The sequence below is a fragment of the Hydractinia symbiolongicarpus genome, chromosome 10 (assembly GCF_029227915.1).
Source record: "Hydractinia symbiolongicarpus strain clone_291-10 chromosome 10, HSymV2.1, whole genome shotgun sequence".
Classification (NCBI taxonomy): Eukaryota; Metazoa; Cnidaria; class Hydrozoa; order Anthoathecata; family Hydractiniidae; genus Hydractinia; species Hydractinia symbiolongicarpus.
Genome location: NC_079884.1, coordinates 25514256 through 25530095, shown reverse-complemented (window position 1 = coordinate 25530095; position 15840 = coordinate 25514256). Strand labels below are relative to the sequence as shown.

General features: G+C 33.5%; 2 protein-coding genes across 2 annotated transcripts; one reads left to right on the top strand and one right to left on the bottom strand.

Moving 5' to 3' along the window:
- Positions 1–7727: 7727 nt before the first annotated feature.
- LOC130613099 (dapdiamide synthesis protein DdaC-like) lies at positions 7728–14175 on the top strand. Its single transcript, XM_057434426.1, has 4 exons — positions 7728–8255; positions 10482–10703; positions 12139–12312; positions 12970–14175. The coding sequence occupies exons 1-4, from the start codon at positions 7764–7766 to the stop codon at positions 13201–13203; spliced, it is 1122 nt and encodes a 373-aa protein (XP_057290409.1). The 5' UTR covers positions 7728–7763; the 3' UTR covers positions 13204–14175.
- On the bottom strand, positions 14082–15573 carry LOC130613013 (cytospin-A-like). Its single transcript, XM_057434337.1, has 4 exons — positions 15034–15573; positions 14860–14922; positions 14483–14657; positions 14082–14374 (listed from the first exon to the last, which is right to left on the bottom strand). Exons 1-4 carry the CDS (start codon positions 15571–15573, stop codon positions 14082–14084), a joined length of 1071 nt encoding a protein of 356 aa, XP_057290320.1.
- Between the last annotated feature and the right edge of the window lie 267 nt (positions 15574–15840).

Below are 15840 nucleotides of genomic sequence, written 5' to 3'. Positions count from 1 at the left end.
ACGCTTTTTTATAGTATACACTGTATAAAAATATTAAAGATAAAGTTAGACAAAAGAGTTAAGAATATCCCTAAGAATATTCTCATCTTGAAACTTTTCTTACATCCTAAATGGAGTATATGCCAAAAAATAGCAAGTTTGCGTGCTCACTTGTTCGCGTGCTCACTTGTTCGCGTGCTCACTTGCTCGCGTGTTTATTTGTTCGTGATTCAATTGAATGTCTTTTCTCAGGTTTTATTTTTAGTATTTTCTCACAAAATCTGTCTGTCAGTTGAATAAGGCGGCTTAAACAACAGCACCTTAGATAAGATAAGATAGATTCCGATGTTAAAATAAGGATACAAATAAAATGCTAAAAGTTGAAAATACATTCACTGGACGAAAATTGCCCCGTTTATATTTAAACGTAAAATCTGAAATCAAACAAGACATAAAGTTTAAAAAAAAATCCGCCATTTTTAGTTTCAAAGAGATGGTTCTTTACAACCCTTGTATCATTCTATACTGATATTCAAATTAAATTTATGGTCTATAATTCTGTTTCGAGACTGTGGTCCTCTAGCTTTCATGGAATTTTATGTTGAGACGAAAAAACAGATTCTCGTCCCCACAGCTATTTGAGATTAAAACCTCGAAAGTGAAATACTTTTAGGGTTTAATCTTCAAATAGCTCTGGGGGTGAGAATAGAAAAAATATTATTTTTGTCAAACACGCGCGTGTTCGTTTTATGTAATGTCATTACACTACATATTTTTTGCGGGAAAATTAAAAATTTGAAAATGAACAAAAGCTTTTGCCGGACGAAAGGGAACTTAACACTTTTGATGACTTTATCCCATACGTTTTGTCTAATGAATCATTGTATGTGATACACTTCACGCACTTTTGTATCCAGAGCTCTTTTGAATAAACTTTCCCACCCAATGTAAAAAGAGGCAAGAAGCACTGGGGTTGAGGTTGAGTTCCATGTTAACTTCTCTATTCAGATAACAATTCTTTACAATAATATTGAAACTTTTGTCCTGTAGGTTATTGCGACAACAGACGCACTGGTACTTATCCAAACTCGCAAGATTGTACAAAATATTGGATATGTGCAGGAGGAAGGACATACCCGGCCACTTGCCCAACTGGGCTTGTGTATAATTACAAAATCTATTCATGTGACGACAGAAATTCTTTACCGTTAATTGTGAACGATTATTTTTGGACGACGTGTGACGTTAAACGAGATAATATATATCACGTGGGTAAATTAAGGAACAGAAAGCAAAAAAGACAAATGTTGTTATCGAGTTTGTTGCTTGGAAAACAATAATTTTGATACGGCAAATTTTTAGTAAAATAACAATTGAGTTTGGTAAATCTATAGTAGACTCGAGCAACTAATATACCTCAAAAAATTTTATCTGTTTTTATCCCTGGACTTTTGACGACAGACCCCTATAAAATATGTTAGCACGTTATCGCTCTCCGAAAATAACTTATAATCGCAAAGGACCAGTTAAATAGAGTTTTTAAAGAGAATTTCTTTTGGATATTTGATTAACTGGGTGTCCCTTTTCATAATGAATTTGATATAGTTATTTTAAATCAAAGAGGTAAATTGAGTAACACAAAGTCTATTTTAAATTTTTGACAAGTGGGACGCACTTCAGATTATCCTTTTTTATAATGCATCTAATTTTCTCCACATCTAGTAAATAATACATTAAATAAATGCATCCGTTTATAAACAGCAGACCTTAATATTTCAACCAAATATTTGATGCATCTGTTAAAATAAAAAATAGAGTGATAGCCTAGCCGAGTCGAAGAAAACTTTCCCGCTTTTTTGAATGCAAAAACGACATTCCTCAGTTCTGACACACTCCATCTTCTATGTCAAACACAACCGAATGAGTTTTAATATATATTTTTAATAAGTTATATATTTATTTAAATAAGTTTTAATGTATATTTAAAATTTAACAAAAAGTTTGTACATAAAACACATTGTAATCTGGGAGAATACCCAACCTCGTCTCGTCTCCAGGACTTGTTAAACTTTTTATATATGAACAACTTGCTGGAGTGTTCAGAGTTGACTGCGACCTGTTTACTGCTTTTTGTGCTATTTTTGTTTTGTTAAACATGATTGGCAGATATCATCTCCATTGTTCAATATTAGACATTCTTTAAAGCGAAATATATTTATCTGCTGTCGTTGTCCTTCATCCAACATAAACTAAAACTTTCTTGAGATCAATTTCTAATGACATAAATAAAAGAAAACAGAGAAGAGTCAGCGATTCCCGAACAAAACTTATATGATTCTAATATAGAGGTTTGCAATGTTATGTTTCTTATTGATAGTTTATGTGATATATATATATTATGGTAATTAGGAATACTCCATGCATAGACTGTGATACTGTATGCTAGACAGATATTTACCTGTATTTCAAATTTTGGTGTTGAGTGTTATAACCATTTTTGATAATTTGCATGTGGTATTCCTAAAATTCAATTTTCTGAATTCAGGGAGCTTAAGTGATTAAACTCTCTCGGTGAACTATAAAAAAACTACTGTAAAAATGATATGATGTTGGATTTATCGTTGAAATATGATTTGCATCACTTTTTTGAATCTATTTCTGCAACAGAAAGTATTGGTTTTGTGAGTGTACTAAAAGGGGAATTTATGCAATATTTATGGAATGATCTAAGATTAGTGCGAAATAAGTACAAAATAACTATGTTTTCCGAGCTCGGGCGAACTTTTTTGTGTTAAATTAAATGTGTGGTATGGAACCAGGTACCATTTTTTGTCCTCTTTTTATTAATAGAAGAAGAAGAAAAAGAAGAAGAAAAAGAAGAAGAAAAAAAAGAAGAAAATCTATCTTTATTATGGTTTTCCTTCCTCTTACTTGAACAATTTGTTCCTCAGAACAATATTCTTCATAAATATTAAGCGCGCAATTTTCAATTTGCGTCTTAGAAAGATTTTGGATCACTCTAATCAAATATCGTACCAACCTCGTCTCCAGGGCATCTTGTATCTTTTGTGACCCTAGGATGCCGATACGAACGCCGTCCGGGGTCAGAAAAATACAAGATGCCCTGGGGATGAGGTTGATATCGTACACCTTCTTCGTCTGGAACTCGAGCAGCCATATCATAAAACAATTTGCCCTATTCATAACACTTTCATTTAATATCAACTTTTGAAGTATAGCACAGTAATGTTGTAATGTCAACAAACGAATGTTGAATTTTGCTGCTAAAAAATTTTCACTTCGTGCACTCTAAAATAGACTGGGTTCGAGAAAATTCCACGCGCGCTACACTATCAGCGAGCCTTAACCTTAACCGAAAGGTTTGGGTAATCTTTTGAAAGTCCGACGTGATGGGTACTGATCATTGCAATTATTGATCATGAACGAGGAATTCCTAGTGAGCTACTACCGACTGAATTGCAAATAAATCTAAACCAACTTTTTTCCCAGGCTTTACTTTTCGCACCGTGCTGAGTAGACTTAAACGTAACTGGTTTTAATATCAGCCCTGGCGTATTAAAAGACAAAAAAGTCAACAAGGGTGATTTACTATCAACATATATATGAACACTTTACAAATTTAAAAATTGATGATCCTGTGAAAAAACGACCCTGTTTCGATGGCATCTTTAACCCTGGACATAAAATTTTGCAGCTCATCTTTTAAGTGATCAACTTCACTAAGCGGTTCAGTTTTGCAACAGCATCTGGTCTGCAAATTATTATGTAAAATTTAAATGTTGCGGAGCTACGCGTTGTAAAATCAGGGTAATAGTAAAATTTCTTTTTAACAAATTGGAGCTAAATTCGTTATTTTAATAGTAATATGGTAAGCGACAAATAAGAGCGCATAACTATCTGGTCTGTAGAATAAAACTGCCACCTCAAAAACTACACAAATTCGGGTACCTCATTTTTCAATTAACCGTTAAAATTAATTCGAAAGTTTTGTTTGTGTGCCAGAAAAATAAAAATCGTTATGCAGGTGTTTGTTAACTTTTTGGAGTTTGGTTTGATTTTGTAAATGTCTTCTTATGGTTCAAGTCACGTCGACACTCAGCAATTGTCAAGGAATGTATTACCAAAAATATATAATTTACGCCGGTAAATTTTTTCCCAAATATTTTTTTTCGAATGTAACGAGAACTTAAATTATCTCCGTATATTTAATCATAGAGATATTATAAAAAGAGAAAGAGACACAACGCGATAATTCTCTATTCAAATTCCTATTGTTAAGACAAACAATGCGAAGAAGGCGCGTCACTAGGTTCTAGCTCATTTGTGCGTTACTCGCAAAACGACTAATTACCGATTCTTTCAGTATAGAATCCCGACAATTCTACTTCTAAAAGATTAAGAAAATAATTAAGTTTTCCACTGAATTCCGCCAAAGTTAATTGAATAAAAAGCTCTCAGGAGTTTACCCTCGCCTTCGAAATAATTTACCTGTACAATTTTCAATCTTTCATATCAGACAATGAAAATATGCACTGAGAATTAATTACCAAAAATTTCACACACTTCATTTCAATCACACGTTTTACGAACTTAGTATGGAGGTAGAAAACCTTGATCAGCAATACGGCGTTGGAAAACTAGATCAGAATTACCAGGAACGTTGTATGGGAGTGTCGGATCACGATGTAACCCAAATATGTCTGTGTATACAATCAAAGCTATTGATTTTCATACCAGTCATACCAGATGAAAATATTGATTAATACCGAAGTTACTTATCGATATACAATAGACATATTGAATTTTATTATGTTTTGGATAAAAGTATTGTCTTAAAAGATCATCGGTGATAGCTAAATCGAGCTATACAAAGATTTTTAAGATAGCTATACACAAAATACCAACACATAGACAGTTTTAAATTGACATGGAATTGGATTGATATTTTATTGAAACAGGATGAACGATGCGACACCTGAAAAGTTAGAAAATTTAAAATTTGCTTTAGTCGTATATAAGTATACCTTGATTATTTTGTTCTTATAAAAATTTTATTAGTGTGTACTGTAGCTAAGCTTGATATACATTTTTATGTTTGGCTTTACCTTGAGGTGCTGTTGACACGTTTAGTTTGAAATTGTTCTTATATTTCTATATTTTGAGCATTTTTAATTTATTTTGTTGTACGTATATTGCAAGTATTTACAATGTAACATCACGTTTATAAGTATATACACGTTTCGAATAATAGTAACAATTGATTGGGTGAAAACTTTTCCTTGAAAGATGTTCCCCATGTTTTTGAGTGTGTGTTTGTGTTTTTTAAGAGTCTTATCAGTAAAACTTCAGCTTATTTTTTAGCCCTTTTCAGCCTAATTGTTTTTGAGTTATAAGTATATTTGGCACAGGAAAAATAGGGGATTTTAATGTCAGTCAGGGAAAATAAAAATTGACTGGACAATCTTTCTACAAAATCTATTTGTTTATATGTTATGTTCTACCTTAGTAAGATTTGTTGGACCACAACAACAGGTCAATTAAAAGCTATCTAGCTCTGCCTGGCTAAGAGAGATCTTAATGATATAATTACCAAGGTCTGAGCTTATTTAGTATTGCTAATAAATCCTTTTCTATCTATGGCTCAAAATAAAATAGTTTTATTATTGACATTTGTTTACCTTTTTTTTCAGGGCCTCGCTTGAATATTTTTTCACGACGATTTTCTTTGGCGTAATTTTCCGAGAAAATTTGCAAAATCGTTTTAACGAGTCTAAATTATGCTAACACATGCAGTTAATTATTATCGAAACATTTTCTTTGATATGATTGGATCAAAGAAAACAATCCAGCTTCGGGAAATATAAAATTTCATGAATACACCACCTGCTTCAGGGACGTGCTAACTACAATAGCTTGAATAGCCGTTGTGTATCTTTCTCTTTTAATAATATCTCTATGATTTAACTAATGATCGTGTATAGAGTCAAATTAACGTCACGAACGAGGTATGGTCCACAGAAGGGTCCGCACACATTGACGCAAGGAAACTTTGGCTTCTCCTTTCGGGTCCTGTGTCCTCCTATAGGGTCCTTAGTCCGGGATTTCCCGTATACCCATAAAAGGGAAGGTAAGAACAATGAAGTATAAACATACGCTTACAGTTTATTTGCAGATCATTTGTTAATTGTTATAGCACATGCGCAAGAACGTAAACGAACAGTCGCATAAATATAGTGCTTGGATTGCACTCAATTTTTTTAAAAGATGATAGTAGTAGTAGTAGTATATATTCGCCGACAACAATATATACAAAAAATGTAGCCATATAAGTGTTAACAATATGGCAGGGGCAAGCAGAAGACATATTTTGTCATCAAGGCTTTTCGTTGCATTCAATATTTTGTTAAAAAAAAGTATCGAAATAAAACTTTTTTTAACTATTTAACTATTTTTTTAACGATTTCCAATAATCTTTTCTGTTATGTTTTATTGACAAAGAATAGTATAGAATAAAATGTTAGAAAATTTTTTTTAAAAAAAAACATGCACGTAAAACTTAATTTTTAAGAACAATAGTTTCGTGTGCGATTTATTGTATTCTTTTGCGTAGTTAACAAATCTTTAAGGGGGATTTTCACAAAGCGAATTGAGCGGCAAATTGTATCTGAGCATTTGCCATGTAAGGATTATGATGCTGTTTATGTCAGTGAAACAAAAACGAATGTTTAAACAACATGTGCAAGAACACAAAAGAGCCGTACGCAACGCAAATACAGACAAAAAATGAGATTGCGGACCATAGCTGGAAGATAATATTATTGACTCGGCCAATAAAAATATCATGGACTGAGAGTCCAGTTGGACAGCAAGAAAAGTGAAAGAAACGATAGACAGAAATACTCATATCAAAAGTATTTCCTATTAAGTTTCAGAAATATGGTTTCCTGCACGTCGGAAAGCGAATATTTAAAAAAAGTGCAAAAAGGTTCAAGACAAACGGAACCGGAAGCGAATTGAACTTTTAGAGAAAGCAAAGGTTTTACACAATCTTTTGCTTCTGCGTGGCGTTTGGTCTTGTGGTTGTGAAGTTTGCTTCGCACTCACAAGGTTCGTGGTTCGGTCCACAGTGCGGACATGTTTAGCAAGTGTCTTCACCACAGCAATGGGTTAACCTATGCCATGTGAGGGAAATTGGGTACGCAATGCCGGTGTATACCTAATGTATATATTCAGAACACAGGACCCACGTTGATAACAGTGTTTCCAACATTGAAGTGGCTATATCCTGTATAAACATTCGGAATAATAATAATCTAGGTCTGTAAAAGGGTAATTACTTTAATTGCTGTGATCTGATTGGTTGATTTCGATCCTCTTATTATCTCTTCAAATAATAAATTAACTTACTTAGAAATAAACCAACTTCGTTACCGGGGTTTCAATTCCAGAGCCTTTATTACGGTGTAACATTGCGATGAATTTGTCGTAAAACATGAAGAAACTGTAAAAAGAGTTTAGTTTAATCGTGTTTTCCAACTTTTATGTAAGACGTAGCTTGTATTTGTATGTGGTTTCTCGCAGTCGGTAAAAAAAGACAGATTTTGGTGCATTGGCTAGTATTTTTTGCTGACTAAAATTTTTTATTCACTTTTTTTGTTGTTGACTAAGATATTCTGCCGAATTTGCTTTTCCCTTTTTAAGCATTTTTATGATTTTAGCTATTTAAAAAAAATTAAATACGTCAATTATTTCTGGTGATAACAATGAGAGTTTCAAGAATTATATGGCAAAGATTCAAAGATAGCTCGATTCGAGCTCGGGACTTATTTCGCGACGTTGCACACAAGGAATTGCAGACTCCTTTAATAAAACTCCGTCACGAACAAAGAATACCCGGTTCTACAACCAAAAATTTTCCTGAACATATTTCAACAAAACCAAATCGAAGGTTTAAAGCCATCCAGCTAGTTTCCAACGAAGAAGAAACAAAAAATATTGCGAAATGTTTGAGAAGTTATTTAGACGAGTTGATAGTCGACTTTCCTGGAATTTTAATCAAGGGATTACCCATAAGTTCAATTGCTGATTTTAATTTTTTTGCTAAAGAACTAGCGTTCAAATGTCTGGACGTTTCATCCGGAAGAGGGTACCGGTCACATCTTGTCGATAATATTTACGTGGCAAGTGACGAACCAAAAGAGATTATAATAGAACCTCATAACGAAATGGCTTATTCTGCAGTATCGCCAGGAAAGGTATAAGCGAAATATTTCCATATTTTGTATTCATTTATTATTTATTTATTTATTACGTAAAATTTGAATATCACGATTAGCAAATATGGGATGAAATAAAAAAAATGCTCTTAGCGCTGAGAAGAAAAAATGAGTTGCCGACCTCATTCTCAGAACATGTTGTCTCTGTTGAAAGCACAGAGTAAGTGAAACACAAAAAAGCCCAGGGACTAGGTTGATACAATGCTTTGTACTATCACCATCTTAGTAAACGTGTTGGAAGTTACGCAGTTACAAAGTTAAAAAGAATGAAACAATCGACATACAAAATATATTTCTATATACTCTTACCTCAAATATAAATACTGTAGAGTCTCCATAACTCGAACAGCCACGGGGAAAAGGAAATCGTTCGAGTTATGGAGACATTCGAGTTGTAGAGGTTTTCAACTTTTAGCGCAATATCCTCCCTTTACGTGAACCAGCTGGATAAAAACGTTATATTCAATCTTAAGTCTAACTTTAAGGGGGCTATTAGGTTAATGAAAGTCAAAACAATACACTTTTAATCCTGCCACAGACGACATTGTTATGAGAGTGTCTTTCTTTTGAAATTCTTTAGATTTTCTCGAAAACGTTCGAAAAAGACGTTCGAAAGGTTTGGATGACGCATCATTAATCATTCGAATTAATAATAAGGCCTGCAAAACACGTATTAACAAGATTTTCAGACCCAATTTATCAGGAAAACTGTTCGAATTTTGATTATGATGTCAGAAAATTCGAGTTATGGAGAGAAAAGTCTCCAAGGGACAAAAAAATTTGTTCGAGTTAACCCTATTCGGTCCGGGGGGGGGCGGATTCCGCCCCCCCTGACGGTTTTTTTTTAATAACTCCTGATTGCTTTGTTATATGGCTATGATACTTACTGAGTTTTAACATTTATCTATTAGACACCTGCATGTAAATTTTTCAGGTCCCATACCTTTCAGAGGCTTAGATATTGGCCATTACTCGAAACTACCCCTAAAAATCTCTATGAAATCCTTATAATGGAGAAAATATAATAACTCCTGTTAGGATTATCCTTAGAACTTGAAACTTGCAACACAACTTTGTTTCATTAAGAAGAATCATTTTGAATAATTTGAACACGTGACTAATCCGATTTCCCGATTTTGTCGGATTTTACCCGAAAATCGGAAAAAAACGGATTTACGGGCAATTTTTGGCAATTTTTTATCCGATCCATGTAAAAACCGGAAGATATGTTAAAAAACTTTTATTTAGCTTTCAGAAACTTCAAACAGAATGTAAAAATTCGCTCTAGAACAAAAGTAATTATATTTTAAGCAGATAGTGGCATTTTTAAAAATTTTTAAGCTTTTGATGACGTCACAGAAAATGTGCTGACGCAAGCAATTTTTTTTTGGCGCCATTTTGTTCCTTTTATGACGTACTATCAGTGTGCCAAGTTTGATTCAATTTGAACAATCCTATAAAAAGTTATTGAGGGGGGGGCGGAATCCGCCCCCCCCGGTCATAATATGTTCGAAAAACCCCGGACCGAATAGGGTTAAGGGAAGATTCGAGTTATGGAGGTTCGAGTTGTAGAGGTTTTTTTATAAGATATTATTAGGAAATTTTCACGGTGCCAACGAATTTGTTCGAGTTAAGGAGAGATTCGAGTTATAGAGGTTCGAGTTATGGAGACTCTACTGTACTGTAGGCCTAGAAGCGCAGGTTTGTAGGCACTTCTTTCATCCAACATTTAAACGTTTGAAAGTTTGATTGTTATTCATTCTTTAAAAACAAAATGGCGGCTGACAAGAAGTTTGTAGTCCTCTTTGAGTTTATGTTGAATTTGTTTGGTGGTTATATCGAACATCTACAAACTCTTGAACTTTTGAATTTGTCAATGGAATGTTTACAATTCGAATACGTCAATAAAACACATTATCATTTGCAATTACGGGCAGAGCAGGGCAAAACACAGTTACCCATTTCACCAGGTGACCAGGTAGGTACGAGAATGGGCAATTTGTCAGTACCATGAAATTTTGATCAACCAGCAAAAAAAAAAAAAAAAAAAAAAAAAACACGCCAAACGTGATGCTGAGATAACAATATTAAAATTTTGACAAGACATTTTTTAACACAAAATAGCTCTTAAATAAAAAAAAAACTGCACTGTTTTTAAGAAAAATATTTTTATATTTGCAAGAAGGAGTGCATCTTATTTTTTAGATCATGTTTTGTTGTGTAAAGCCAGCAGATGAAGGTGGAGCAAATCCCTTGGTGTTTAATCATGACATCATGAGAGATTTAGATGAAAACGTCACAGATAAAATAATCAACAAAAAAGTCAGGTATTATGCAAACCTACGACTTGCAAATGATGGAGAAGCAACAACAAAGAAAACTATGGATTTTACCTGGCAAGGAACTCTTCGAGTTAACACAGAACAGGTAATATTAAAAAAAAATCTAAGGGTTCGCCCATTGTACACATGGCGCTTCTAAGATTACCGTTTTTCGCGCGTGTTGAAACCTCTAAATAGCGGAAATCATCGGGACCTTAAAATAGTGTCCGCTATAGAGAGGTATCCGCTACATAGAGCTTCTTCCCAAAATTAGCTCAAATTTCTTCTAAAACCATCCCGGGGCTATTAGGGCGTATTGAAATCGACCGTAAGGTGTATCAAGTGACTGGTTTTGGGAGAAGAAACACAGTGAAGACAATATATTAAAGTTATGCTATCTCTCTTCCAAAACTAAAACAAGCTCAAGATTTGACAAAAAACATTGAGATATTGCTTTGTCTTTGCGAAGACAACTTAATATCTACCAGTTTGTCCATGACTTCTGAAGTTAGGACAGTTAGAGTTTCATCATTTTGATTCATTGAAAAATTTAGCAAATTGTCCAAATATTGCAACGCTTTTGATGGAGAAAGATGCCGAGGAATGTTTTCTAAAGTGTATATATCTAAAGTCGTGTTTATGTTTCTATCCTTTCCTTATTGCTCTATGAAAATTATAATTACGCGTTAACGGCGAAGGTGGAACGGCCTGGCAGTCCCTGCAAATTTTTTATGGCCCTGAAAAAGCCATAAACCGGCTGAAAGAAAACATACAAAAGATTGAAGAATTATTAAATAATAATGCAAAACATTGTCTTAAGTAAATATAAATAAATTCTTTACAAAAATTTGCTTTTTATACTCATTCTTAAGCCTGTCCGCTGTAGAGAAGTCAGTTCCAGGGGGTAATGTCAATCGGGACCTTGAAATTAGAGAACAGTATAATGCATAAAGTCAATTCTTTCTGTTTACATATATACATTCTGTTTATGACTTTCTGTTTAAATATACGCGTTGTATTTCATATCTTTAGATCCAACATTTTGATTACAACCTTTAGTACAATATTTATGTGTTCCTTTAAATGGTTGTCATACCTATTTAGAAATGATGGCCGTTATATAGAAGTGTCCGTTATAAAGTGTCCGCTACATGGAGGTTTTGAAATGTTTCAGTTGGTTTTATGTGAACTATAAAATAATATGGCATCTCTCACACGAAATAAAAACAAAAAAAGAGAGTATAAGTAAGTTTAACAGGAGCAGAGTCTTTCGAGGTCTTTTTTTACCACTTAGCATATCAACCTCGTCCCAAGTACTTTTTTACATCCGGACTCGATGTAAAAACACTAAGAACCCCTAGGGACGATGTTGTATGCATATGAAACAGTAAGGTTTTTGTATAAAAAAGACCACCCTCGTCCCCAATGTTTTTTGTCTTTTTGATATGAGATCTTTCATATCAAAATAGCAAAAAGCCCTGGGGACGAGAGTTTAAAAAGACATTTCAAAGAAACGAGAAAATCATAAATTTAAAATTTAGGAAGCCGAACAAGTAATGGCATCGCAACATTTAAATTGGAAATGGCGATCAAATGGAGATCTTGCTATCTGCACAACCCTTGATGCATTGAGAGCACATCCAGTGAGTGGAGAGCTAATTTGGTTTAACCAAGTGACGAACAACCACGCTTCATATTATCAAGCCTACCCAAAGGTAATATAATCACTCATCTCCGTAATAACGGCTCAGGGCCCACAAGACCCTGGAGACGAGGTTGTGTTCTCACTTCTTATGCGTTTTACGAAAAGAAGGGTGCGGTAATGGAAACTGAAAACTTTCACTGCATTTTAAAATTCGCAGTGAAAAAAAAACACTATAAAATAAAAACATATGCTTTTGTTGTGAAAAAAATTTTTGGCATTGAATTCTCCAGAAGGAATTGACGTTCGTCTTAATAAATTCACGTGTCGAAATTCAATTTCGCTTTTGTTGATACTTTAGAGAAAGAAATAGTTTGCGGAAAAAGAGTTTAGTGGCTCAGCTAGACCGTCTCACCATCGGCTGAAAAAAACCACCCGTTCAATAATTCAAGCGGATTGAAGCGCCAAATACGCGGTTTTTTTATTATAAGAATGCCAACCAGGCTAGCCATTATTCGTATTTCTTTATTGCACAAATAGGCCTATTGTTTTTAACCTAAAATCCCAGATGACATTCTTCTAAAGCATATTTTTATAGAAAAAAATTCTCTAGTCTTTTTGTTCTGCAAAAACAACATAGGAACCCCACCTTGTAGGAAAGAGAAAAGAGACCTAGGGACGAGGTTGCATAGAAACCCACTGAAATATTTCGTTAAATATTTTCTATTAGTACTCATCACCGGAGTATCTTGATCCATGGAAGGTACCTTACCACTGCACTTACGGTGATGGTGAAGAATTTGAAGAGTACGTTCTTGATCACGTTAGAACAACTATATGGAGCAATGCGATGAGCCTGAAGTTAGAAGCCGGCGATATATTACTAATGGATAATTTTTTGTGCCAGCACTCCAGAACGAGGTTCAATGGAGACCGAATTTATGCAGTACAACTTATAGAATAAGATATTCTATCTTATATTTTGTGGAGATGTTTAAGCAGTGTTTTTTTTTCTTCAGCTATTTTTTTTGTTCTGACATTTAGGTAAAGAAGACTTATTCGAAAATGATAATACTTTTCACAGTATTTAGACTCATACAAAACCGTTTTGAAGAAAAGTGAACCAAAAATAATTTTTTTTTAAAAAAACACATTTTTTTTTCGCAATTCTCTAAGATGACTTGAATTTAAGCGCCAACAGCGCCTTATATAATTAAACAACATTGTTGAAAAAACGGCATGTGATTTACCGCACATACTAACATGAAGTCGTACAGCTTTGGTTATAGAGATAGTGTGCCTAATGTGTTTTTTTAACATTCTCAGATTCATCATTTCAGTGTTAATGAAGTACTTTCATTGTTCATGTTGTGCTATTATCTACTCCTTCATTGGATACTTTTATTTTACTTAATTTTTACCATTCTTTATTACATTATTGATGTTACTTATTTTTTAACACACTTTTAAACATAAGATTTTTTTTGTCATATAAAAATTATTTCAATTTTTTATTTTTATATTTCAAATATTTTCTTAATATTTCACGTCGCATTTTATTTACTTTTTACACGAAGAGCTGTATAGTTTTAATGGATGAATAAATTCGTTAATAATAATAACAATAATAATAATTAATAGTAGTAATCATTGACGTAGTTAAACAGGAATGTATGTATTTTTTCATCTTGCTTTTACCGTACATGAGACGAAAAGGGTTTTAGGATTTCAATTCCTTTCAGTAAAAATGCTACGAGAGAGTAAAACAAAGAAGGAGAAAATAAATCAGAACCCAAATTGTACATAGCAAAGAAATAAAACACGAGAAAGATTTGGTTATTGTTAATTTTTTCTATGAATGAAAGCTTGTGTCCATCCAAGAGATTGTAAAACTACTGGAACTTTTTCAGTTATTTTCTTCGAACCTTCTTTAGCAACAGATATTTCTTGCATAATGTCTACTTTGCTTTCAATGTTGGGTTGTTTAAACAACTTATCAGGAGTGTTCGCGGCTGTCTGTGACGGCATCGATTTGGAACGATTCGTACTAGTTTTACCAAGTTGGTTATCACACTGCAGTTTCATATTTCTAATCTTCTCTACTTTTAACTGTTGAACAAGGTTGGCAAATGCAACTGAAATTTGAACATAATAAAACTTATAACTCATGTGAGAAGGTCATTAATTACGTGCTAGAGTTTTGGAGTTTTTAGGCTAACTGTGTAATTGTGTAACCAGCCTACCTTTGTATTTACGTTCCATTTCATCATTTTCTTTTTCCACCATTCCTAACAAATCATCGGCTTGTTCTAACTTCCATTTATCTTGTTGCTGTTGTTTTTCAAAATTGCTTAGTTGCAGCTTTAAAGTAGCTATGTATTCTTTGCTAATCTCAACTTTATCTTCCAACTCTTCATTCTAAACAAAAAGAATTCATAGTTAAAAGGTTTGCATTATTTTTTATTTAGAGTGATAATCAGCCCTGAACTCAATGCTCTCCATCGTTTCCTGGACGCTGGAAACAAGGTTGACTGGATCCTGGAAATAAGACTGGACCGATCTTGTAATTTCAGTGAATAATCTCAAGTAAAAGTATTCGTCTCCATGTAATTTTACATACCTCTAAGGCTAGTTCATATACATCATTTTCTTTTGATGCAAGTTCATTTCTTAAATTTGTATTCTACATGGAAGAAATATAAACATTATTAGAAATGGAACTGAGTACATAGAGCAGACGAGGTGGTTATTTTAAAAAAAACTTTTTCCTGAGAAAAGACGAAAAATTCCATACCTCTACTGTTAGATCTTCAATTTCTTGTTCTTTTTCTTCTAATATTTTATTAAATTCATATTGTAATTCTTTATTTGTATTCTTCTGTCTTTCAAGAGCTTCTTTCAAAGATTTCACTTTCTTTAAATACTCTTCTTCTTTAGCTTTTAACTTATTTTCATGTTCTTCCTCGATCTTCTTCGACTTTGTTTGTTCACTTCCTAATAATTCTTCCAACATGGCGACTTTTCCATCTTCCACAGCATTCTCATAAACTGCATCTTTCTCTTCGCTTGCTATCTTTACCTTTTGCTGCGAAATTCCAATTTGTTCATCCATCACTTTACTTAACTTATAAAACTCGTCCATCATATCTTTTAACTTATAATTTCCAGACTTCTTCCTGTTTTGAAATGCCATCTTCTTGTCCAAAGTATCAACTTCAGCACCAACCTCCACAAATTCATCAAGCAAAGATTTCTCTTGCACAAAAGAAAGTTGATCAACGCTCTGATCAAGTAACTTTGATATAACGTCATCTTCTTCCCAATATCCATCCATCTTTCAAAACTCACTAACCTCGATTTAAATTTGAAAATATTTTTCTCACAATAGATGACTACACTCTTTGCGTTCTTGACGAAAGAGGGCGTTTTAATTTGACGTCAGATTATATATACAGCCAATCCTATATCTGACGTAAATTGACGGCAGAATTGACCAATCCGGCCAACTTAATATGTACGCGATGGTTGCTATAGTGATTGTTATTTTTTGCCTCTCCGCCATCATTATTTATTATTATTGTTACTTTATTTTAATTCGGTT

Coding starts and splice junctions, on each gene's coding strand:
- LOC130613099 (XM_057434426.1), top strand. CDS start 7,764: ATGAGAGTTTCAAGAATTATATGGCAAAGATTCAAAGATAGCTCGATT. Junction 10,704..12,138: donor TTCGAGTTAACACAGAACAG/GTAATATTAAAA, acceptor TTTAAAATTTAG/GAAGCCGAACAAGTAATGGC. Junction 12,313..12,969: donor ATTATCAAGCCTACCCAAAG/GTAATATAATCA, acceptor ATTTTCTATTAG/TACTCATCACCGGAGTATCT.
- LOC130613013 (XM_057434337.1), bottom strand. CDS start 15,573: ATGGATGGATATTGGGAAGAAGATGACGTTATATCAAAGTTACTTGAT. Junction 14,658..14,859: donor TATATGAACTAGCCTTAGAG/GTATGTAAAATT, acceptor CTTTTTGTTTAG/AATGAAGAGTTGGAAGATAA. Junction 14,375..14,482: donor AATGGAACGTAAATACAAAG/GTAGGCTGGTTA, acceptor TTCAAATTTCAG/TTGCATTTGCCAACCTTGTT.